This window comes from Aquila chrysaetos, chromosome 6 (genome assembly GCF_900496995.4).
Source record: "Aquila chrysaetos chrysaetos chromosome 6, bAquChr1.4, whole genome shotgun sequence".
NCBI classification, from domain to species: Eukaryota; Metazoa; Chordata; class Aves; order Accipitriformes; family Accipitridae; genus Aquila; species Aquila chrysaetos.
In genome coordinates, this window is record NC_044009.1 from 17,254,157 (window position 1) to 17,279,524 (window position 25,368).

Genomic DNA, 25,368 nt, shown 5'->3' on the forward strand with positions numbered 1-25,368 from the left:
CAGAGCTGCCCTGGGCAGTAGGCAGCTAATGTTCAAACAGCTGAGCCCTCTGCAGTACCAAATTCTCTCCCATTAATCCCTAGTGAGAATGTGTCAGCGCACCCGACACAGAATCAGAGTTCAGCACTGTAGTTGCTTTTTGGAGGAAGTCTTTAGAGAAAGATGTATTTGTCAAGTGGAACTCAGAGGGAAAAAGACGACCGTGCAAGCAGCTGACTTGAGTTATATTTATTATTTGACTGTTGAAGTAGCCTGGGAGAGTCTGTTTTTCTCCCTGACATTTGACTGTCTAGTTTGTAGGTTCTCTAGGACGCTATTTTGTAACTGATCCTAAGGAAATCATTGCCGTTAATAAGCAGCAGAATCTCCTGTGTCCTCATACGACAGTTGCTTTCCCTCCTCTGGCAAAGAGACCGCGGCAAAAAAATAACAGCTACGTACACACACAAATGCACTATCACCTTACCCATCCCCACTCCCTCCATAGAATACATATCCCATACGGGCCACCGGTGAGCCAGCGCGACCACCACCACCACCACAGCGGGTGCCGGCCGTCGTCCTACGCCCACCGCTCAGAAACGCGCTGGCAGGCTGTTCACCGCCCGCCGCCTCCCCAGCCGCTCCGGCCTTAGGAGGGCTGTGCAGGGGCACCCCTACGTAAGGCTGCCCGACCCCACAGTCCCGGGTTTTCCCTCACGCCTCTGCAGGTCACACGAAGGCGTCCCCAGCCGTCACTGCGCATCCCTTCAGGCAGCAGTTAAACCTGCTGCTTTCCGGACTGCTTCCTCGAAGCCTTGGAGCTGGCAGAGGCAGGAGCGGGCTGCCCAGAAGGACCGCCGGTGCCGAGCGGGGTTCGGGCCCTTCGGGGCAGGTCGCCTGCTCGCTGGCAGGCCGCCGTCTGCCAAGGGGGTGGCAGGAAGCTCACCTTCCCCCAGCCACCGCTCCGGAGGGGAACCGGCCACCCTTCCCGCTGGGGAACCCCGCCCTCACCGCCGAAAGCCGGCTTTCCCAGCGCCGGACACGGATTCGGCCGGGGAGCGCGCCCGGTGACCGCCGTCCCCCCTCACCCAACCGTTTCCCCGGCCGGCGAGGCACGACCCCCGCAGAGGGCGGGGACGGGGCGGGGGGCACGTCCGCGCCCCCGTTACTGCCGACAGCCGCCTCCCCAGCCCCGCCGGGCTCCGCAGGGACGCGGACTCCACGCAGCCCCGCCCACCGCCGGCCCCGCCCGCCGCGGGGAGGGGCCGCCCGCCGCGGGGCGGGGGGGGGGCAAGCCCGGTGAGCGTAGGCCCCGCCCCCGTGACGTCAGGCGGAGCGCCCGGACGTCGCTCCGCCGCGCGCTGCCTGCCGGGAGGCAATTGGGCCGTCGCGCGCTGTCCCGCTTCGAACGCGCGGCGCGCCCCGCGTTGCGTTCCCAGCGTGCCCCGCGGCCGGGATCCGTTGCGCCTCCCCGGCGGCGGCGGCGCTGTCCCGTCCCGCTCCGCTCCGCCCCGCCCCGCCCTCCCCGCGGCCCTGAGAGCCCCCGAGCGAGAGCCGAGGCCGCTCCGCCCTCCCCGCCATGCCCCCCAAGAAGCAGCAGCAGCCGGCGGGGGGCAGCAAGAAGGCGGACCAGAAGAAGAAGGAGAAGATCATCGAGGTGAGGCGAGCCGAGCGGGGCCGCGCCGGGCCCAGGGGGCCGCGGCCCACGCCGGGCGGGCCGCTCTCCCGCCGCGGCCTTGTCCCTGCCCCTGCTGGGGCCTGCCGTTTCCCTTCGCAGGCGGGCAGCTCCCTTTGCCGCCTCCCACGGCCGCGGGGGCACGGAAGGCCCGCCGTCACGGCCGGCGGGCCGCCTCTTCGGCTGAAGCGGCCGCCGAAGCGGTCATAAAGCCGAAAACTTTTGTGTGCGCCGAGGGGTGTGAGCACGCACGCCTGGTGGGTGCGGCGGCCCAGCCCGGAGCGCCGTTCCGGGGGACGTTGGTTCGTTCCCCTGGCGGCCCCGGCGCTGCCCAGATCTGTCAAATCACTGACCGTCGCCCTTTACGTTGTGCTGGTGGCCGCTGCGCTTTTTGGGCCGGGATTTGGGGCTTCAGCCTGGACGTTTTCAGGCCGGAGCTGTCTTTGAACTGGAGGTGATGTGTCAAGAGTGCTCTTCGTTTTTTTCTTTCTCACCCTTTCCTTTCTCCATTTCTGTGTTCTACGTGTACCTGTATTTTCTGAGTCCAGCTCTTTGGGGTGTAGGTTTGCGTTTCTCACTCTGTTTAAAACACGTGCGTGGTTTGTTTGGGGGTGGGGTTTTTTTTTTGATACAAATTGATCTGTGTGGCCGACGAGGCATTTCCTGGAATAACACCTTAGTAAATCTTTCGTTGAAGCTGAATGCGAAATAATTTGAAGATTAATCAGTTGTATCTCATATTCTATTTAAACTTCTGAGGCTCAATTCCATGATAAAACCAGACTTAAAAACACTGCTAGTGTTCTAATAGTAACACAACTAAGTTTAAGGTATACCTGAAATTATACCTGAAATTAAATTGTAGAAACTGGCTATCAGCAAAGTATAGTTGTACATTCCTTCTCCTTTTTTCTCTTTAATTCCCACCTAATCTAAGAAATAGTGAACAGTTAAAAATAAGAATAGTTGTTACTAATGTGTGTTTTAGTTATTAGGATAGTCATACAACTCTTCTGCTATATAAAACAGAAAAAAAGCTATGTTAGGAGTACAAGGAGAGAGCAGTTATACAAAATTAAGTGTTTGCCTGCATCTGTTCGGCATGAAAGATAATAGCTGCTCAGCTGTTTAGGCAGAGTATCTGTGTAATGCAGGTGTTCTTTTAAATCTAGGACTCCAGAATATTGTTTCTGTGTTCTTTGGAAACATTAGGTGAGACTGGTTGTTCTCACTCTCGGTTGGCCTCAGTATTTCTGATGTTCTTGCTGAATCCAGCTATATAGGAAAATTCTCCTTTTCATTACAAAAAAAATGTAGCTGAAAGGGGAAAAACTTGCATTGATTATTAACAATAATTTAATACATAATTCAAATACACAGAGGTTATGTGTTCCTGTGGCATTTGCCACAAAAATCAAGTGTGTGAATGATATATTTTCTTTCCCAACTAGTTATTTTGAGAAATTATAGATGTAACAGAGGACAAGTTGCTGTTGGTATGGGATACATTGTAAATGAAAATAGGGTGACTCAGGAAATTTGGAACTCTTTTATTTTATAATTCTTCTGTAATATATTTTTGTATTGTTAGGGTTTCTAAAAGTATGTTTGAACTGAGGTATTATCACTGGGTGAACATCTGGTACTTGTTCCTGGAAGGAAAAAAATGTTGGTATCAAATACAAGGCATGGATAGGTTTTTAATGTAGCTATTTCAGTTAAAAAAATAATTTCTGCTTCAGATACTTGTGTGAAAGTAAGCTTTTTTAAAATGAAATTTTTAATAGGTGTGGTATAGAAACCTGTCTCTAACAATAAAATTGGAGATGTAGAGGAAGAATTGGTTCGGGCAGTAAACAGAAACTTCTTGCAGTGGAGTTGAAGTACCAACATCTCTCTGGACTTGACAGGGAAAGAGTTCTCTTCAAAGTAATACGGTTAGAAAATGAAAAGCTTAAAATATTTGAAAATAAAAAGTAATATGTTACATATGGCAGTATTCATCTGCATAACAAATATATAACACATATATGAGTGCTTGAAGATAAAAGTAATAAGTGATTTCAGGTAGATAGGAAAAAAAAAAAAGCAATATTTATGGCTATTCATGCTGCATATTTTCTTCAGATGTTACTTGGATAGTCACCAAAAATATCTTGTCCTTTTGCCGTGGGAGGCCTCAAAACGCTTTGTGTATATGCTCACACTAATACTTGGACACAAATAGGTCTGGTGATAAAAGCAGCATTGAGTAGGTTCTTTTGAAACCCAAGTTTTAAAGACCGTGTGAGGGGTCTAAATATTATTGATAACTGTTTCTTGGATTGTTTGTGTTGCTAGAGGAAATAGTCTGTGTTTAACTGAAAACCTGAGAGGAGTGGCAGGTGGTTTGCTTTTCAGGGTTTTTTTTGGTAACAACTTAAACTTTTTTCAATTAATGTGGCTGTATTTATCTCTTGATTCAGGACAAAACATTTGGCCTGAAGAATAAAAAAGGTGCGAAACAACAGAAATTTATCAAGGCTGTGACTCACCAGGTAAAATTTGGTCAGCAAAATCCACGTCAGGTAAGCATTTATTCTGTAATGTTTCTCCACTGTATAGTCAAATCATCCTTCACCATATGTATAGATGTGTCACACGATACTGAAGTAAAAAAAAAGTTGAGGTGTTATTTGCCTAATGTATTGTGACCAGCACAGATTTAACTAACAGTCTTCTTGCAAAGCTTGTCTAGCTGAGAATTATGTAAAGGTAGTACAGAGTATGGGGTTTTGTTGTTTGGTTGTCTTTTTTTAAAAACAAGCAAACAAAAAAAACCCCAAACCCCCAACAACCCCACCCCCTTACCCCCACCCAAATCAAACTCAACTAATAAGGGTGGTTTTTTTGTTTACATAGTATTCTAATAGTAGAAATTAAATTGTAGAAACTGGCTATCAGCAAAGTATAGTTGTACATTCCTTCTCCTTTTTTCTCTTTAATTCCCACCTAATCTAAGAAATAGTGAACAGTTAAAAATAAGAATAGTTGTTACTAATCTAAAAACTGAACTTGGGGGAAGATTAAAAAAGTTTAAGCCCATAAGTGCTTGTTGTTCTACGTATGGTAGTACTTATTATAATTTAAAGTTGAAAAAAGTCTGACAAGTCTGCAGCTATTTGTTGAACTGGTCAAAGAAACTGAAATTTTGAACTAGTGTTGTCTACTATGCTCTTCTTTTGCATGATGAAGTAAAATGTGATGTGGCTGAGATACAATGTTTAGATTATACTTAATCAGAAAGCACTGATTGCCATTATAATAATATTTTCATGAAGTGAGCCAGGGTTCTTATTCCTACAGTGCTAGGGAAGCTAGTTAAGTATTTATACAGCTTCCTGTTCTGTGAATAAGCCTGTAAAATAATGACATTTGTGTTAGCTAAATTCATCATGTCATAATTTATGTTAAATTCTTTACATAACGTAAGGATGAACTAACAATAGTGAAGTACAACTTTACTTTTCAAGTTGCTATTTGCCTTATTAGATCTAATCTAATGATTTCTTGTAGTGGAAAGGGCTCCTTGATGTCACTTCAAAAACATTGGTGTTACAGTCCTTCTGAAATTTCTATATGAAATCCCTGAATCTGTACCATGTATAGGAATACCAGTATGCTAATTAGCCCACCTAAAATAATTTTTCTGAAATGCTTGTAGCTATTGACTGTTGGATGTCAGAAGCTAATTTTCAGACCTGATTATACCTTCCTTACCGTGTAAAATAGTTTTCAGTTAGGGTTGTCCCTGAGGAAGAAAGAACACTTAAAAGCAATTTTTCTTGTGTCCTGAGATACAAAAGGAAATGCTATCAAGGTTTTGTTGTTTGTTTTGGTTTTGTTGTTGGTTTTGGGGTGGGGGTTAGGGGGGTAGTTCTTGAGGTTTGGTGTGGGTTTTTTTGTTTTTGTTTTTTTTTGAAATGCATGCTTCATCTTCATGCTTTTAGAACCCTAGTACTACTTTTTGTAGTTGACACATGGGTCTGCATGTTATATAAAATAGGATTTGTGAACTTTCAGTATGAAAACTGACCGAACTAATCAATTCCCTTTTAAAACAATTTGGTGTATTTTTGCCAAATTCACCATAAGATCAAAGCTCCTTTTTCAATATTGCACTGCATTTTACCAGTGAAGTACCCCACCTATTTGTATAGTGGTGTTAGTCTCATTAGGTTGCTTTAAGGATAAGAGTCAAATAATCTAATAGTTTCTCCCACGTCCTCTTTCATCTGTCTTCATCCCTCTCTGCTACTCTGGTATAGATACAGGTCTTCTCTGGCTTATCCAAAAAGGATAAGCCAGAGTCGGGTGTGGCTTTTTTTTTTTTTTTTTTACACACAAACTTTTTGTTTCTTAGGTGAGCTTGGTTTTCAGTCCTTGGCCCCTAGTACCTATAAAATTAATGTTCTTGTCTTACAAACCACTGGTTATCGATGAAACATTGATATATTGAATTGTTATAAATTCAGACAAATAGTGTTCTAAAAGCAGTTCCCAACTTCTACAGACAGATTTTCCTGAATTGCTACCAGCATGTGTGAAGAGGAGGAGTAACGCAGCGTAGCATGTAGGGAACTAGAGTCAGAGAGGCTTTTGTGCAGATCTTGGAGTAACTGCATTGAATAGTTGCACTGCTAATGTAAGACAAAAGAGCAACTAACTTTTCTTCTCCTAGTCTCAATATCCTTCATTTGATTTCCTAGCCTGTAAAGGTGGAATTAGAGGAAACTGTCATCTAATGGTACCTACCAGCATCTTGCATTGCTGACAAATTGCATTTGAAATTCCTTCTGTTTGAAAGGTCAGTCAGTACCACTAGATGGCACTGGCTATGCACTCATGGGCAGGAATTCTGAGATATTCAGAAATTATTACTGGTTATTTCCCTCCTCCCCTTATAAACTAATTTAGAATGATTTGCTATTTCAGTGTACAGTTGATGTGAAGTGAGTAATGTCGTTATAATTTTATATTAATGACTTCAAATTTGGGGTCATTATAGGCTGCTCAAACAGAAAGTGAGAAGAAATTAAAAAAAGAAGATAAGAAAAAAGAATTACAAGAACTAAATGAACTCTTCAAGCCTGTGGTTGCTGCACAGAAAATTAGCAAAGGTATGAGTAACTGAATTCTCTTCATTTATGTTCTCTTATTCATATATCTACTTCAGGTAAAATAACACTTTAAAAACACCAATTCATTTTTTTAATAAAGCAGATACGTCTGTTTCCTTCTGTATCTAGTGTACCAAGTAGTTTGTCAGTAATGATTTGACATTTTTTTAGGAAGTCATCTGGGGTTACTAGATCATTAGAATATCAAAAGCTGCTTTGATACTGATGGGGCAGCTGTAGATACTTTGCTATATCCAGGTTCATTAATTAGATGCTTCTGGGTGAGTGGCTTGATTTTGTGTGTGTGTGTGTGTGTGTGTGTGTGAGATGGTATTTGTTTAAAGCAGCCTGCCTCCCCAGGGAAATGTGAACATCCAGGTATTACAAGGAACATAATGTGACAACTATTGTTTTCACAAAAAACCTGTATTCAAATTAGAACACTAAAAATTTTTGAATTACTTCTGTCCTACCTCACTATTAACAGTAGGACTTGGTTTTGGAAGTGTGGTCTTACTTGAACTCAAGTTATTCAACAAACTAGTTTTGTGATGAAGTGTAAGTTTGAGAGTGTTTGATACTTCTAGGAATTGGCTGCCATGTGGGAGAGAAAAAAAATCATCATACTTTTTGGAATGAACTAAATGTTATCAACTGTCTGCCTTATTAATCTTCTGGAACTACTGAGATTGCAATAATTTTTGACTAAACAAGTGTGGTTTCTGTGCATGTCTTTAAAGCAAACCTGATGTTTGCTCCTTGTGGCACTTAGCAGCAGCAAAAGCTGGTTTTCTGTTTATGATCTGCAGTGGTCAGCTTTCTCCAAATAAAGTAGCTCTTGACTTAAAGGTATTTCGGAAGACTAATAGTGTCCTAATTAAAGCTTTTGCTTTCTATTGAGATTGCCAACAAGGAGAGCTATATTACCTGAAGTTCTTTTAGGGATCCACTCACTGTTTAAAAACTAGATTTTTAGTTAAGATTTTAAACAGGTGTTTCTGTACATACTCTTAGTCACTGGTGACTTGCACCAAGCATAAAATCACAAGGCTAAAACTTGAGCTTAATCTTATATAAGCACTTAATGAATATTACAAGTAAAGTATTTCTGATTTAGTTGTGTCTCATAAATACGTTTCTATCTGCTTTCATTTCTTTTCTCACTTCCTAATGGTCAAATAATTCCTTTAGTGGGATGATACTTACTTAAACTGTAGTTAGGTTGAGTAGTTCATACTATAACAATAGTTGCTTATTTTGAGGGCTACCAGCAGCCATCTTATTTCTATTATTCAAGAAAGTGGTCTGAATGAGTGCAGCTTAGATTATTATAATTTATTCTAGTGTGTTATTCATCTGTTAAGGAAAGGCTGACATCTAGAAGATGCTTTGCTGTGTATTAGAGGCAAAAATAGCTTATTGTATAGGGAAGAACTTGCACAGAGAGATATCTTGTATGTATTATTATACGAATGAATAATTCACTCAGGCACACTTCTATCCATATTTCTTTAAATAGTCAAGTGCCAGCTTTGATACTTAATGCAAATACCATGCTATACAAAGTGAATATGACACGTTCAGGACGTGGAGCATTTACTTGTGATGAACTTCACATCAAATAACTTTAATTTTTAAAAATGTGTTTTCATTCTGTACAGGTCCTAAACATTGTGTGATCCTAGACATTGTTTTCAGAGCTTTTAATATACAGCTTTAGCTTAAAAATAGTATAAAAATATAAAAACTTTTTTCACTCAGGTGCTGACCCCAAATCTGTAGTTTGTGCTTTCTTCAAGCAAGGACAATGCACTAAAGGAGACAAGTGCAAGTTTTCTCATGATTTGTCTTTGGAAAGGAAGTGTGAAAAACGAAGTGTCTACATTGATGCAAGAGATGAAGACCTTGAAAAAGGTATAATACTTGTAGAAAATGACTGCTAAACTATTCTGATTCTGAAACAGGATTTTTAAGATTGAGTCTTCTTGTGTTGTGGTTAAGATCTTGAAAAGACTGGTCAATGACCAAGGCAACACATACCACCATTCAAAATTATGAACAACAGTGCAACTCACTTTAAAATGCATGCTCACAAGTATTCTTTAGACCTTGTTTAGAAAAAGAAGTATGACATAGTGATCTTGGATGGTGTTTTTTTTAATTCTGCTGTGTAATGTATTATGTCATACAAGTAGCAAGTTGTACAGTATTTTGTCTGTCTTAGAGTTGTTAGTTTCTTCCAAGTTCTACAAAATGGAAGTGCAAAAGGAGGAGGTGTAATGAGCAACCATACTTGCTTTCCAGAATTATTACTAGTGTTTACCCAAATGTGCACAGTTCTAGAATTCATGATACTTTGGAATTTCTTCTGTGACTTAATCTCCTTTCCCCAAATCATTTGTTGGCTGAGTACTCTGGATTTCACTTTTACTTAGCAGGGGTTAGAGTTTTTATAGTCAAAATAATTTCTTTTGTTTTTCCGCAATTCGTCACATCTCAGTCTTTATTGGAATTTTAGCCTCCGTCTTCCTAAATGAATATGATAGGATCCCATAGATTCACTACTACTGTTACCATTGGTGATCTTGCTTCTTTTGATGGAACCTTCTTTTAACTTTAACACCGAAAATTTGGTATTCTCTCTTTCAATCCTCCAGTTACATTATCTGTATTTCTGGACATTAGCCTCCAACCTTCTCTTTTACTCAGCCGTCTTCCTTTTCTTCTTTTCCCTTGTCTGTGCTCAGTAGTGTACAGATGGAATGACACATTTTTTAGTCTTTAACTGAAACACACTTTATGCATGTCAAAATACAAATTTCTAAGGCTTTTGAGGAAATTGTCTTGTGAGCAGCATAGGAGAGTTTGAAAACTTCATTATAAAAGCCTGAATTTATTTTCCATTCTATAAACTAACTAAAATGTAAGAATCGCGTATGAAAACTGTTACTAGGGAGAAAAGCAACTTGACAGCGTTGTTGAGTATTTGGAATTTTTGTGAAACCATCTGTTGTCTTTTTCTAGATACAATGGATAACTGGGATGAGAAGAAGCTGGAAGAAGTGGTGAACAAGAAGCATGGTGAGGCGGAAAAGAAAAAACCCAAAACTCAAATAGTATGTTTTTTTTTTCTTTTATTGAGCTGTAGTAGAGAGAATTAACTGGGGACTGGTATTAGATATGTTTATTGTTATCTAAAGATTTTAATGGAATATTATAACAACGTTCTGAGTATACAGTTGGGCTGATAGTATTTCTAATAATGTATTTAAAAAACCAAAAAAATCCCACCCTGAAGCTCTTTCAGTCATCATAAGGTATTTTCTCATGTGAAATACAAATGGATAGTAGATTAAGTGCTTTCAGAATAGAAATGCTGAAGGAATCAGTAATATATCTAATGCATCCTACTTGCTTAGGAGATTCAGGTATTGTGATTAGTTAGGTCTATCATCTCATTCTAGTGATTGCTGTATATCTTGGCTTATTTATGTACTGGGTGACATATAAGCATATCAGTTTAAATTTTCTCCTGTAAGCTGAAATTTACTAATTGAGTGTCAGTAGTAGTTCCTGATCTCTGACTTCAAGAGTATTCTTTAGTTTGTGCATTAAATGGTATAATATCTTAATCCCTTTTTCGTTCTTCAGAACTATTTCACCTTGTCTTCATTACCAAATAATTAAATATTCTATCGATACTGCCTAAATTTGCAAAAGTTCAACTTTGATATGGCTAAGTGTGAACAAGTTCCAGAATGGCATCTTTACCTAAGGATCATGAGCTGGAAGCTTTAACATCTGAGGCAGTTTCAATTTATTTTGATTAAAACTACACTGATGGTGGTGAGCAGGAAGAGAAAGACTGTCAGCATGCTTTTACATGTGCTGCTGGCTTTACAGTTGTACACAGTTGCCAGTCTTCTGAGTCATCCTGTCTTTTTTAAATTAGGATTATGTTAACGGGAAAATGCTGTTGACTACATAAGTTTTAGATAATTAGTTGCACTTTCTTTTGTCTACATTTTTAGTGGCAATGCATTTCACATGTTTCTTCAGTTTTGACTACAACTGGCTTTGAATTACTGTACTTCTGACGTAGTAGATACACATGTAGTGTAAATTGCTGGGGATGAAAAGAGAATGTAGTGCTAACAACCATTTTTTTTTTTTTATACAGGTCTGCAAATACTTCCTTGATGCTATTGAAAACAACAAATATGGATGGTTTTGGGTCTGTCCAGGCGGAGGAGACAACTGCATGTATCGCCATGCTCTCCCTCCAGGTTTTGTATTAAAAAAAGACAAAAAGAAGGAGGAAAAGCAAGATGAAATTTCTTTAGAAGATCTAATAGAAAAAGAGGTAAAGTTGTCAGACAGGTACCTTTTGGTGGTATTTGTTTTCATTACTCTGAAGGGACAGTTGTAAATAACTTCATAATGAAAAAGTATAAAATGGTTTTGGAGCTGTATGAGCTAGAGTGAAGGATGTGTAGTATTTGACTCATGTTTTTGTTTAGAAACTGTTACTTGGTGAATAGATTAAACTGTAGCTGCATACTTAGTGCAGGTGCTGCTAATCCTTTTTTAGGAGGCTTCTATTTCTTCCTGCTATTTTCGCTTTATCTATTACAACTGCTTCTGTGGGCCTTTCTCATCCCCAGCTCACTGCCTGCTTAGTTTTTGCAGAACTCTGTAATGAGGAAGCAACACCAAAAGAACGGGGCCTTCTGAAGCCATTACGTTGCTGCTGTGCTTATTTCTGTCACCATTGCCTGGCGGTGTCAATTTAAGGAGAACCTGAGCTTTTATCATTGGTTCCTTTCCTCCTCCACTTCTCATGTTAACTTTCATGTCGATTCACCTAACTAACTGGAATACCGTGTGTTGAGTCAAGCTTTAAGTTGATGGCACATGTGCGACAGTGGCAAGAGTGAAGAAGAAATTGGAAAGAAATGTTTTCAGTTAGTTTCTGGAAAAGAGTAATTAAATCTCTAATTTGTTATAGCCTTTGGAAACGATTTCTAGCATTAATCGGTCTCTTTACTTGACAGCGTGCTGCCTTAGGACCAAATGTTACCAAAATTACTCTAGAGTGTTTTATTGCATGGAAGAGAAGAAAAAGACAAGAAAAAATTGATAAGGCTGAGCAAGATATGGAGAGGAGGAAAGCAGATTTTAAAGCTGGCAAAGCATTAGTGGTATGTTTTACAGTCTTTTTCTTGATATAAGAAGAAAGAGTAAATAACTTTTTGTAATAAGGTAGCTGGCCTGGAATTGCTTTGCTTTTTCTTATTTTTTTTTCTTTCTGTTATTCTCTTTCTCTTTTTTTTTTTTCAGCAGTATAAATACTATGAAGTGATAAATTAAGATTTCTTTTTCTGTGACTAGATTAGTGGACGTGAAGTATTCGAGTTCCGACCAGAGTTGGTTGATGCAGATGATGAAGAAGCAGATGACACTCATTATATTCAAGGAACAGGAGATGATGATGAGGTAAAGAACAGTAACTCGAATAATATTTCAAGTTACATTCGAATTTGAAGACCTTTAATTTGAGAGCTCTTACAGTGCAATTAATAAGCTTGGTTCTTTAACACTGCTACAGACTGTGTTTTGTCAAAATTTTGATATGAAAAGGAAGACAAAAAAAACCCTTGTAGAAATCCTGCAGAAATGAGAATTTCTGTAGAGAAGAAATTCATGCAGAGCATCTTGGTTTATTTTTCAGATGGAAGACCCCGTGTGCATAAATGATGTCGATTTGAACCTCTATGTCCCAAAGGCTGTAGATGAGACTGGTATTACTGTGGCTAGTCCTGAGCGATTCAGCACATACAGTTCAATAGAAAAAGATGGTAAGCTCACTATTTAGGCATCGCTAATACGGGATTGAATTGTTAAGAGCTTCCAGAAAGGTAGATAGAAATGAATTATTGATCTGCTGAAAGTAAGTATTTAAAAAGGGTGGGGGAGTGAAATTACCATCTATGATACATGTAGTTACTAAAGAAAAAGCTTGTAGTAAATGCTATGCACTTCTTGTTTTCTTAAAGTTTAAATAAAAGATAGTGTTTATGGCCACTTCAAGTAAATCGTTAAGATGTTTTAGCAGATTCTTTTTTTTTTCCTTCAGATATAGTAAATGATTGAATGAATAATATCAACAAAACCGCAAGCTTTTCTTCATATGTTCTAGCTAACTTAAGTTAGCTTATAATTTCTTAGAGCGAAGTCTTGATGTTGGTGCGCTTGTGGAATGCATACCCTGATCTTTAAGACCCTGAGTCTTTTAAGTGCAGACATTGAGTAGGAGTAGCTCATTAAGTTTGACCCAGTTATGAAAATAGGAGTTTGAGGAGTTGGGAATTTGAGTTACTTTTTTCAAACCTGTTTTAATAACTAATGATTCAAACCTGCATATTAATCAGGTACATATAATTTAACCAATTAAGTCTACATAAATTTCAAATGAACTAACTTCTTTATAGTTTCAAAATTTTAAAGCCTGTTTACTAGGATTGTGAATTAGTGATTAAGAAACTTGTGACACTGAAATGTGTAAGAATTATTTTTATTTTCAGATAATAAATTAAATGAAGCTTCTGGTGGTGATATAAACAGCAGTGAGCAAAATGATTTAGAGGAAGATAATGATGGCGATGGGGAGTTGGAAAATGGCATAATTGATGCAGTTCCAGTTGATGAAAATCTTTTTACTGGAGAGGACTTGGATGAACTAGAAGAAGAACTAAACACTCTTGATTTAGAAGAATGAATTAAAACATCAAGTGAGGAGTTAAATCTATGTGACAAAGTGAAAACTGACTATGTTTTTTTTCTCCTTTTTGAATAGAATTCTTTAACAGGATGTTTATGGTTACCCAGCTGATTCTGATGGGCACATCATATACCAGGAATATTTTCCTTCAATCTCATCTACTCCAATCTTGACTATGCTCACAGTAAAATATTCAGAGTAGTTCAGAATTACCTGACAGCTGAATTTGCAGAAAATGAGATTATAACTTTCAACTAAAAGTAGGAAGTGTAACTGCTTTGCCAGTATGCAAGTATAAGTGGGCAATTGGATACCAGGTGCAGTAGATAAATCAAAGAAAGTATACATTCTTCACCAGAACTGCATTTTTATTAGTGATTGTGTTTAGAAACTGCCTGAAGTGTTTTTAGGCAGTATACTCTAATGGAGCTGATGCAGATTATGCTTCTTTAAGTGGTGATTAGCTTTATTTGATCAGCTGGATACTGAAGATTGTGAACTGATACATCATACAATACAATACGGTGCCCTCTGTTTAAAATGTTTTAAACTCCCACCGCCTTTTGCCAACAAAACTGTAAATAAAAACTATCAACTTTAAAATACCTGTGTTGATTTTTCTCTGTTAAGTTACGCTATCATACCAAACTGTTAATAACTTCATTTTCTAATACAGTTATAAATATTTTTCTCTCCAGTCCTGATACAGATGTGATGATGTCAGCTTCAGTTAAATTAGGGCTAACTGGAATTACAGGTTTTTTATACACTTCATGCAGTGTCAAATTCAGAGGAAGACTAAGAAAAAAAAAAACCACACTAACACCACCAAAAAACAACACCCCCCCCCCCCCCCCCCCCCCCCCCCCCCCCCCCCCCCCCCCCCCCCCCCCCCCCCCCCCACTGTTGTTATCTCCTACCCATCCTGATTTAATACATGCTATAAATTACTCATTGCTATTTGAGTCTCATTCTTTCCCCACTGTTTTGTATGTTAGTGAAGACTTCAAGCTCTGAAGAGCAGGGATGTTACGGTCCTAAAAAATGCCTGTCATATCTTCAGTGTTCTATAAATAACACAAAGTTATGCAGTAGTAAGTGGCCTCAAAGCAGAGCAGTCTTGTACCCTGCAGGGGGCACTTATTGTTAGGCTTAAATGAAGTCAACATGTCCTTTTAAAACTTACTGAATCTCTGCCATAAGGATTTCTCAGTAATGGTGCTTTTTCAAGGGGGCTGTAGGTTATGCCTCCTTGTGGTACCACTAATAGTATCTGCAACAGTATAGCCGTACTAATGATACTGTTTGTATCGATTTTTCTAAGGCTTTTAAATTAACTACTTGAAGACCATTACGATTCATGGCATTGTTAGTGAGCTTTACTTGAACTGCTTTTGGGTGGTAATAGTAGCTTTAATGGTTATTTCTGACACTGCTAAATTGACTCTTGTATCTTGAATGCTATTTCTAAAATAGCTGACTTAGACATTTTTTGCCTTTTTTTGGATCTTTGTGGAATTTTTCTCCTATAGGAACAAGAAGCAGTGTTTAAGAGAAAGAGGCCTACTGAAATTGACTTCTAAATGTAAGTGTTTAAGGAAAAGCTGCAATATCAGATATAAATATTTATTTATGGAGATTTTTCTCCTATGGCCATAAATAAACAGTATTGACAGATTATTGTATTATACTGGCCAGCGCAATAGGATACCTGGATATCAGGACACTTAAGAATGCAATTCATATTTGAATGTATGATGCATAATTTTTCAAAGTTGTATATTTTAAATGGGAATAAAAGTAATTTAATCATTATCAAGGATGACAATGGCTTTCTATATGTTGTCTCTTAGCGGCCGGTATATTGTATATAATACTGATTTATATGATACTGATCTGTTTCACTGATCTAAATAGGTCCCATCTTTGTCACAATTGTATTTATGTTAATTATTTGCATTTTACAGTGGAGGAATGACAGGGTAACATTAATTTCAGCTAATAAAACACCGAGATAGATGGGCAGAGAGTGCGTGTGTGCCCTTTTGGGTCTAAAGGGCTCAGCTGTGGTGCGTAACTGGTGTGCTTGCATCATTAAAACATTAGGACAGTTGTCTTGCATAGTACTTAAATATGTTGAATCTCTGTAAGTTAGTTGAACAACTTTTTTCATAGGCAGTAGTTATTGACAGATTACTTCACGTGGTCAGGAAACAGTAGTTGCTATCCTTTTTTGGTTTTCACCCTTTCCTTTCAACTTATGCTGGCACTCCTTCTGACTGGACTTGTTCTAGTTTCTTGGCTCAGTTGGTCTGTCTAGATTTCTAAGCATGAAAGCAGGGTGACTGCTTTTAAAGAAGTCTTTGTTAGTGTGGCATTCAGGCATACTTTTGAGGATTAGTAGCAATATGCTGCTATTTGTTCCTTCTGTCTGAAGATAGGCTTGAATATAACCTGTTAAAAGTTCTTCATCTTGTGAGTTAAAGAAGCCTAAATTTGCAGGTGATGGGGACTTTCAGTCAATAAATGCTCAATTAAAAAAGAATGCAAAGGCCTTACTTAGGGTAGATGAATTATTAATATTTTGGAAATGAGCACTGTGATAGCATGGAGTCCACCTGAATGTGACTTTACCACTGAGTTGTTCCTATTGATGCACATTTCCCCAAATTAATTTGATGTTAAGTGAATGAGTCACTTATGGAAAAATGAGATACAATCTGCATCCTAAAATAGCAGTATTTTCACTTCAGTGACCATCCAGTTTGTGTGGGTCAAAAATACAGGATTTCACTGTTACAGGAGCAGGAAGGCTTGGTCTGAGACACTTACTGGGTTGAGGTCAGGGTCTAAAGGATCATAAGCCACGGAAGAAACATCTCTGCAATAAACTTCTTTCCTGTTCCTTGCAGCCTGCCCCACTCTGTGTCATCTTGTTTTTCTCATAACTTAAATGAGTTCTGTGTGAGAAGTGTAATGTAGCTGTGGCTTTAACATTTCTTGAGGAAATACACTAGTGTAGCACTCTGCCTTCGCAGCACCTTTGTTACTGGACACCTGCGTGGACAAAACCAATTTAAAAAATGCTGCGGAAAACCCATGCCTTTCCTTCCTCGTGTTTGCTGTTGTGGGACTAGAGTATATGCTTGGCTTTAAGTTTTGTTGTATGTTGAAGTCCTGTTTCCATCACACAAAAACTGCTTGAACTGCTTCAACTGCCTTTAAATTCTCATAGGATTTTTTTTTTTTGAGCTGTGTGACTGAATTTTATGCTTGCCACTGCTTTGTTACTCAGAGCTCCGTACTTGTTTTGTAATGACCACTGTTGATAAAGGCTTGGAAAAAATCTGGAGAAAAATTAAATATTAAGACTGACCTTAAGTATTACATTATCTATTAGTTGTTTGTAACAGAAATGTTGCCATTTCTAAATGGACAGCGTTCCCCAACTGCTTTTTAGCAAGGGGAGGTTTTACTGTGGATAAACTTTGGACGAAGCAGTGGTACTTTTGGCAATTCAGTATTGTCATAATAGATTGTGTTCATTTAGCAAATTGTTTGTACAGAAAGAAGTTACACATACAAATTAGTATATTTTCATGAATATTTTCTTTCACAGATCTTTAGTCAGATGTGTAGAATAACAAGTGTCAAAAAAGTATGTCTCAGACTTTCTGAATGCTGATTTCTACTTATTTTGCAATGTTTATGCCCCTTTTTAAAAATTACCTGAATAAAATAAGCAATGCAGGCTTAAATATTTTGTAAGCTTATATATCTTGCAAATAATGTACTTGGAAGTTTCATAAACAGTATTTGTTGTTGTTCCATGTGCTGCTTTTTAATAACTTACTGAAACCATAGAGTGATTAAGTGACTAAACTAAAAATCTGACAAGGTTAGATCTTTGTTTCCCTCACAGTGAAATTATTACAGCCTGAAGGTGAGAGAATGAGATTGCTTTCATATGCAAATATCTCTCATATATATTCACCTGAAGTATTTCAGGAGAAATATCCCCTGAGTAACATCAGTAAGAATAGGAAGAGAATTGGAAAACTGAGGTCTGGGAAGGCCAGAGGAACCACAAAAAAACCCTGTAACAGTAGCCACGCTGCATCAGACCAAGAGACTGTTTATCACACTCTGAAAACCAGACACGTGGAGAAGAGAGAGGTAAGAAAAGGACAATCCCGTGTACTTCTCGGGAGCGCTCATCATATGTAGCTTCCAACAATTCTTAATCTAGGCGATTTCCTCTACTAGATGTAGCCCATGATGGCTTTGTCTTCCAAGTACATTCCCTGTTTCTCCCTTGAATCCCTATACATTTTTAGCCTGTTTTGGAAACCCAGCAGTTCCACAGCTCTGCCACATCTTGTTTTGAACATGACTCCTCCTAGCTTGTGTTATTACATCTCTAGGGAAAAATAGAGGAAGTGATATCCTATGCCTGCCTTTGCTTTGAATTGATGCCAAGTAGAGAAAGTGGATATAAAAAAAGGAGTTGATGTATTTCAGTTGTGAAGAACACAATCTCTTGACATATTTCAGTGCTAGAAACATTTTTTTTTTTTACAAAATTAGAAACTTTTATTTCTCTTAAGGTGCTTGATTCTTTGCTACGAATGGGCCTTAATCAGCAAAATCTTTAATGAAGCAAATAGTCTTTGTTTCCAGTTATGTACCAGATGTATTTTATGTAGCTATGATCACCTTAAGTGCTTTTATAGTGGTATCTGCAAATCACCCTTCTCTTTTTCCCCTCACACTAGTATTAGGGGCTTAGAAGTGACCTTGGCTTAGGCTGTTACTTTTAGTTCTTCCATTTCAATAGATGCTCTGTCTTTTTATGGAGAGTGGCTGTTGCTGGTATCAGCAATAAGGCCAAGATGTTTTATTCATTTATGATGTTATAGCCCTAATATGTGACCACAGTATGCTCCTTCATAGCACACTATTAAAATGAATGGCAAAAATAATCAGTTCTTTCAATCATAGAATAACAGCGTTTCATTTGTGTTTAGTGAAAGAGACTTCAGAGGTAATCTCTTTATTTTATGTTTTTGACTGAAAGTGTTTGCAGAGTGTTGTAATAAATTTGGACATAAATTTGAGCAACTCTGGCGTAAAACTGAAAAGGTGTTCCCAAAGTATACCAAACCAGACTTCAAAAATGGGATGGACTCCTAAGTTAAAGCAAGATGCAATGCAAAAGAAAGCATCATAGCTTTCTTTTTTTTTTTTTTTTTTTTTAAAAAAAAAAAAAGCGCAGCAGCATGGGAAGAAGCAGAAGCATTCCTGAAGGGAAGAGGAGCAAATTATTATAGGTTCACAAAGCAAAACAATATTCTTTGTGCAGTCAGCCATTAAGGAAATGCGTTCTACGGATGTTGTGTCCTTGGACTTGTGTTGCAATGAAACTGTCTTGTCAGCATATAAGACGGGTGTAGTGCATCTTTTGTAGCTGTAGAAAATCAGCTAAAACCTTATATTTTTCAGGTCTCTAATAAATTTGAACAGGCTTGCTGTTCTAGGAGACCTATTGTCCTGTTCATGTTTCATCTCCATTCCTGTTTTATTCCTTGGTTTACCTTCTGACATTGAGGCTGTCCGTTTTGTGCTCTGAACACTGCATGTGAAGACTGGATTGAAGGCACCACTTGGTAGCTTGGTCTCTATGCAATAATATGAATCCATTATAAGCTCTCAGTCAATGTTTTCTCCCAATCTTAGTCATGTTTGACGTGTCAAGTAGTTTAGTTGTCGTGGTTTGGGAACAGTAGACTACTTAAGAAAAAGATGAATTGACCTCCACTTGAAAAATTCTATAGCTGCAGCTTAATGCCTTCTTAAAATAGATAACGGTGAAGTTTCAAGTCAAGAAACCTTTAATTTTCACTCTTCATCACTTTCTTTTTGTTGTCTTCTCTCTCTTCTGAGTATAAATACTACATAAGGGAGGCTCTTCTGACTGACCCCTCTAATCCGTATCAACAAGTTTAACTGTCGTGTAAGCCCGCTGGCTGCCTTCTCCCTTTGGGCTCCCTCCATGGAGCACAGTATTGCCCAGCAGTGTCCTCTGCTAAGGTGGCTCTAAACACTCGAGGGTTTTGCTCATAAGATGGAGAGAAGAAGGATTAGTCAAGTTGGTCAGAGAGGATGTAGCAGAGATCTTATCTCTCCAAATGTCTGTCAGACTAGAGTCAAAATAAGAGGCGATAAACTATAAGGGATCAAAAGGAGTTTGTTCAACTGCTGTCGTCTCACCTTTGTGAACTGTTTCCTTGACTAAGAACCTAGTAGGTGTCAGAACTACACTTGGTGTCAGTAGTATCAGCCTGGCACCACAAGCTCTTCAGTCTTGTCAATACAAAAAGCTTGTATTCTTTAAATAGTGATTCTAGTTTTTGTCCCACACAGTGTCTTCCACAGAAATATCAAGTTACAGTTCTACATAATACTTGCTATACATAAATAATTGCCCATTCTTTGTATGTATGGGGAGGCAGGGAGAAGTGGAATGAGGAATCTTCCCCCAAGATAGCAAAAAGGAAAAAGCTTTTAAATGTGCTCTTTGTTCAAAGCACAGAAGTGTCTGCAATTTCTATCACTGATAACTGTTGTTAGCATTAACTGTCAGACTTCTTTTTGATAGATCTAAAAAAAGTTTTTTCACCAGCAGCACCCAACTAGGAGTCTATTGGAACAACCTGGCAATTGCATGCTAATGTCTTACAAGCAAACAATAAAAACTTTTAAAACAAAACAAACCCCCACCAAATGCCACCCCCCTGGCCAAACCCTCTGTTAGAATGGTTCAGGATCTGATTCTGTATTGATCCATTTTCTTTAGCTTTATTCCTTGACATAAACACTTATTCTTCAACCTAGCGAAGACATACGTCACCGGTATAATGTTTTGTAGATAACAACATGCTTTGGTTTAATATTCATGCCAGACAGGACAGTATTCCTTCGATCCCGAGGCTCAAAACATAATGGTTTTCAAAGTGAGGGTGAGTTGGGGCTCTTCGTTTGCTTTGGGAGAAAGGGGATTTTTTTTGCCTGGGGAAGAAGGAGGAAGTTTGAATTCTGGGGCATTCTGTAAGATAGTATCACGTTCTCTGAAGTCAAGAGGCTGGAGCTGATGGCTAAGCTGGTTTATCAAGGCCTGGGATGCCTGGGCTCAAACACTTGAAATGCTTTTTGAGAGGTGGAGGGACATAATATTTTTCCATGTCAGTTTGTCTTGCTGCAATCTTTTAGTGCTTTTGTATTTGAGTGTAAAAGAATATTCAGAGTATCAGATAGAAAGGAGCTTGGCTCTATTCCACTGGCTTTCAATTCTACTTGCTCTGCATCCTGTTGTTATTTTGCCCTATAATTCTTCAACGCATTTAGAGTCTGAACTCATTACCAAGCATGGAGCAGTCTGAAGAAATTTTTTCCCTATTGCTAACCAGGGAATTCTTTGTAGGTTTTAAACTTGGTTTTGTTCCAAATCCTTTAGCAGGAACATGCAAGTGTTACTGTAGTACAGGAGCACTAGAGGACAGATGCTTCAAGGCAAGACGAGGCATTATGTTTCTGGAGTAGTAAATGAAAAAGCAAAGATGACTGCTCTTTGAGACTGAGCTTTATTAGACTACTTTGAAAATCCATGATGAAAAAATCAGTGAAAAGTTCTCAAGAACTAGGAAATAGAAAGGAAGTTGTACATAAACTATCACACTCTTACTACATAGAAGATTATTTGCACTAAAGACAAGAATGGCAATATCTCTATAACAGGAAGCAGTGACCTCTGGTATTTCTGTATAACCAGAAGCAGGCAAGAATGTACGAAAACTAGAAAATGCGTCTTGTCTTCTGGAAATTCTCCATAAATGAAACTGACTACGAAGTGACCCCTGTCTTCTGTGCCTAGAGATCCTGACTGCAGGGAAGTGTTCTGTTTCTCTTTGCTCCTGGCAGAACAGTGTTTCACAAGTACTTCTGCCAGGCATTGCCACTTCCACTTTCTGAATAAAAACTGTGTGTGCGTTCTAGTAATGTCTGCTGTATGTGCTTGCTATGGCTGATGGACTCATCAGAAAGGACAGTACTTAAAATTGTATGAAAACAGTGACAGGCAAAAGAAAGGAAAGGTTTTTAGGAAAGAAATTTAGATGCAACTAAGAAAATAAGATGATGGACAAATAATGACTTCTTCCTCACCTCCGGGGAACTGCATAAAAGCAGTGTGTTCTAGAGCATCCTTTGTGACTGTAAAAAGGCAGAGTTAAATTCATGACATACAGTGAGCAATTTACTTTTGCTGGAGAGGAAGGAAAAAAGGTGGAGAAGAGAGTGGTGAAGAGATAGTAGGGATGATTCTTTCTTTATTCAAGAATAATATTACTACTCTTGTATTAATTGTGCCTGCTGTGTATTTACTAGCTCTGCAGGATAAAAACAGAAGGGTGGATTAGGGAGAAGCACAGGTTGAAGCACAGTTCTGTCTGACTGAATCGGCCTGTGAAGGAGCTGTGACGGCCTGTGAAGGAGCTGTGACGGCAGTAGTAACTAGCATAGGAAGCTGGAGCTTTTTCATCTAGCGGGCTACACAGATGCTATGCAAGGTCAGCCATTTCTGTAGGGTCAGAGAAGCAGAAACACCTCCTGTACACAATACGCATATTCCACACGAGATGAAAGAGCAAAGAAAGCCTGCGGTTTCGATGTTTCCTCTCACTTGTTTTCTTTTCCTACTCTCAAAGCAGAAAGCCAGCTCCATTACACACTCTAGATTAGTAAAGTCTCCCCATCCCCTTCGAGAAAGCTCTGCTGAGACCTTTCCCACCAGAAGATGGGAGAGTTCTGTCTCTCCCTGCCTGTCTCCTGAAAGCTCCTTCGCCATGGTTAGCTGAGGGCACCGTGCCAATTCGAGAGGTAGGTGCGGTGACTTCTCAGGCTTTCTTCCCCGGGCTGGTGTGTTCCCACACCCTGTCCCTTAATGGGGTACGGTGGTATTTAATTTCACTGTGTCTTACGTATGCCCAGATACTGTGAGAACATTTTTATTGAGATTGTGTAGACCATGTTAGAGAGGTTGGGTTTTTTCCCGATCCATTTCTCCTTTATTATGTTACTTCCAGTCCATCCTTTTCTCTAGAGTAAAAATACTGTTTAAAAATATCTTTTAAAAATATTTAAGTTTTGGGGGGCGTTACTGAGCAACATGAGGATATGTTTGTTAGATCTGCAGAAGTGAAGTGCTCTGTGAAGCAAAATCTGAGACACACACATGATTTTATAATGATGAATTTTGTCAGACTGAAGAAACGTGAATGTTTTTGTAAATCAAGCATAGCTGTCCCTGAATTTGATGCTGTAATATCCTAATGTAAAAAAAAGGCCTGGTGAGTAACGAGCATTCTATAAAACACAAAAAGGGGATGGCGGAAAGACACCGACTAATGCTGAAGTAATACAGCTATCAGTACTGAACAAATCAGAAAAAAATCCTGGTACGACTCACTTCCTTTTGAAGTGGAAGAATTCAAACTCTAGGCTGAGAGTTGTTCATCAGCTAGAAGCTTATTTTAAAAACATGGTCATACCCTCATTGTCCTAAAGAAAACATTGCCCTATAGCCTTGGGCGAAGGACAGCTTTTGCGTAACAACTGAATGAGATTTTTGCTAATGTGGTGAATTGCTCGTAGGAGCAATAAGGCAAATCAAGCTTTCAACATCGCTGTAGTGGTTTCGTGGTATTTCTCACCCGGTAATGCTTCCATAGTTTTCAGATTTAATGTTTCTTTCAGGAAAATGAACATTAAACATTAATATTAAACAAAATAGAAATAAAAGGCATCAACTGACCAAACCAAAATAATATGTACAGTCCATCTTTTTGGTCGAGTTAGGCTTGCTTCCTACTTTGTTAGAAATGGAGTTATTTCATAAAAGATCTGTCCAGGGCAGCCAAGCCTCTTTACAAGTCGAAACGTCTGGATGGCACAAGAGCACAATATGTACTAAAACTCTCATGTTGAGAAAGGCTTTTCTGGGAGACTAATAGTAGTACCGATGAACAAATTGGTGCTAATCCTTTTTTTTGCTCCAGATATTAATACTACTGCTACTGTAAAGCACTGTATCTGCTAAGAGGCTGAAGCTTATCGCTTATACGCAGGACACCTCGCTGAGCCTTTGAAGTAGGACCATGGTGGCTTGCACATTCGCAATTTCTACCAGATTACAGGACTTTGTCCATTTCTTGTTGATGAATGTCATGTCATGGGACGAGATGTAATTGCAAAGGAAAAATATTCTGGAATACTCCATCCATGTTATAGGCTGGAGACTCAGGAATAGCAAAAAAAGAGTGAGTACCTGTCTATCAAAAGTGCTTTGCATCTTGCAAAGTTTTATTTAGCTGTGTTAATAACTAGTTGTGTGAGTAAAAACTAACAAGACTAACAACTTGTAAGATGAAATTTACTTTTATCTATTGAATAATAGAAAGTGGTTCTTTAGTCTCTGAAGAAATTAAAAATAGTTTTATTCAATTATACAGACAGACAGAAATTTCAGTATCTTGTTAAAAGGAATCCCAGTCCTACTGCCCACTTCTTAGTGGTAAATTTTCACCATTGAGTATCTCAGTCTGTCAGTAGCCTGTACATTGAAAACTAGAGATAACAGCAGAGTCAATACAGAAACATGTAATTCATTTGTTTACATTCTGTAATATGATCTCAGTAGCTGTTGTTTATCTATTTGTTAGTCATGCTGAGAACTAAACAAGCTCATAAAGAAAAATCACATCTCCACTGGAAGGGTATTATCCTGTTTTACATTAAGAGCAAAGTCTGGTTTAGGCTTTCATTCCTCTGACCATGATTCGGTCGTAGTAGCTCAATGCAAGCAATGGAATCAGTCACTCGGCCTCTTCTGCAACTGAAAATCCTTTCCTTCATTTACAGTAAGCTTGGCTTCGATTAGAAGTAGAATCCCAAGCTGTACGTTTCAGTTTTTTCCCATGTTGAGGCTGGGGGGGTATAATACCATATAGGGAGATGTGGCTCTGCTCTCAGGCTGTCTAGACCGATTGACTGTGATTGTGCTCTGAATTAAGGCCAGACAGCAGTGACGCCACTGCTTCCGCTCGCAACTGGTGACTCAACTCGGTGGGAGCGGAGCAGGGTGCTCGGTGCTGAGTCAGGAAAATAACAGGCGGCTTCACCTTTCTCAGCCCAAATGATGGGAGAAAGCAGATATGCACAAAACAGCTGTTGAAAAAGCAATTACCTTCTTGAAGGAAGGAAACGGTTGGAAAAAAAGATTTCCTTAGGGATGAGTAACCTCTGACTCTATGTGAACTCTGGCTTATTCCTTTGGCCTGTCCTTCAGCGATTTGCTGACAACAAGGAGTAGTGCTGCACAACCAATCCTTAGGAAGCCAAAATGTATCATTTGGTAAAAGAATTCTAATACCTTATCCTTCACTGTTTGTCTAATGTTGTAAAGTTACACAATCAAGTAGAGAAAATAAATCCTCCTTTTCCCTAAGCTACTGAGTTACTGATCAAAGTACACATAAACCACTGTTTTCTTTTAGTTTATTGCCCTATTTGCTAGAATTCGGGAACTTATTAACTTATCTGCAGTTTTGCTTTGATCAGGTCTGTAGTACAATAGCTGTGAGAGAAGTCAGTAAATAACAATATCAGTTAATCTTTATTAATTTTTTTTTGTTTTGTTTTTTTAACCTATAAAGAGG

At 39.1% G+C, this 25,368-nt stretch overlaps 2 protein-coding genes across 2 annotated transcripts in view; both read left to right on the plus strand.

Annotated features, from left to right (window-relative positions):
- Window positions 1–1,433: 1,433 nt before the first annotated feature.
- ZC3H15 (zinc finger CCCH-type containing 15) lies at window positions 1,434–14,200 on the plus strand. Its single transcript, XM_030018603.2, has 10 exons — window positions 1,434–1,639; window positions 4,123–4,224; window positions 6,705–6,816; window positions 8,578–8,730; window positions 9,841–9,932; window positions 10,997–11,179; window positions 11,871–12,017; window positions 12,208–12,312; window positions 12,548–12,674; window positions 13,401–14,200. Exons 1-10 carry the CDS (start codon window positions 1,562–1,564, stop codon window positions 13,592–13,594), a joined length of 1,293 nt encoding a protein of 430 aa, XP_029874463.1. The 5' UTR covers window positions 1,434–1,561; the 3' UTR covers window positions 13,595–14,200.
- Window positions 14,201–14,482: 282 nt separating this feature from the next.
- Window positions 14,483–25,368, plus strand: part of ITGAV (integrin subunit alpha V) — a 65,899-nt gene continuing 55,013 nt past the window's right edge. Inside the window, exon 1 of the mRNA XM_041124529.1 lies at window positions 14,483–15,182. Within this exon, the coding sequence (XP_040980463.1) occupies window positions 15,181–15,182 (2 nt within the window). The 5' untranslated portion in view covers window positions 14,483–15,180. The remainder of the gene's footprint in view (window positions 15,183–25,368) is intronic.

Excerpts from the sequence above, each read along its gene's own strand:
- ZC3H15 (XM_030018603.2), top strand. The coding sequence starts at position 1,562 with ATGCCCCCCAAGAAGCAGCAGCAGCCGGCGGGGGGCAGCAAGAAGGCG. Across the intron at positions 12,018-12,207 it reads AAGCTGGCAAAGCATTAGTG|ATTAGTGGACGTGAAGTATT; the intron begins GTATGTTTTACA and ends TTCTGTGACTAG. Across the intron at positions 12,313-12,547 it reads GAACAGGAGATGATGATGAG|ATGGAAGACCCCGTGTGCAT; the intron begins GTAAAGAACAGT and ends TTTATTTTTCAG.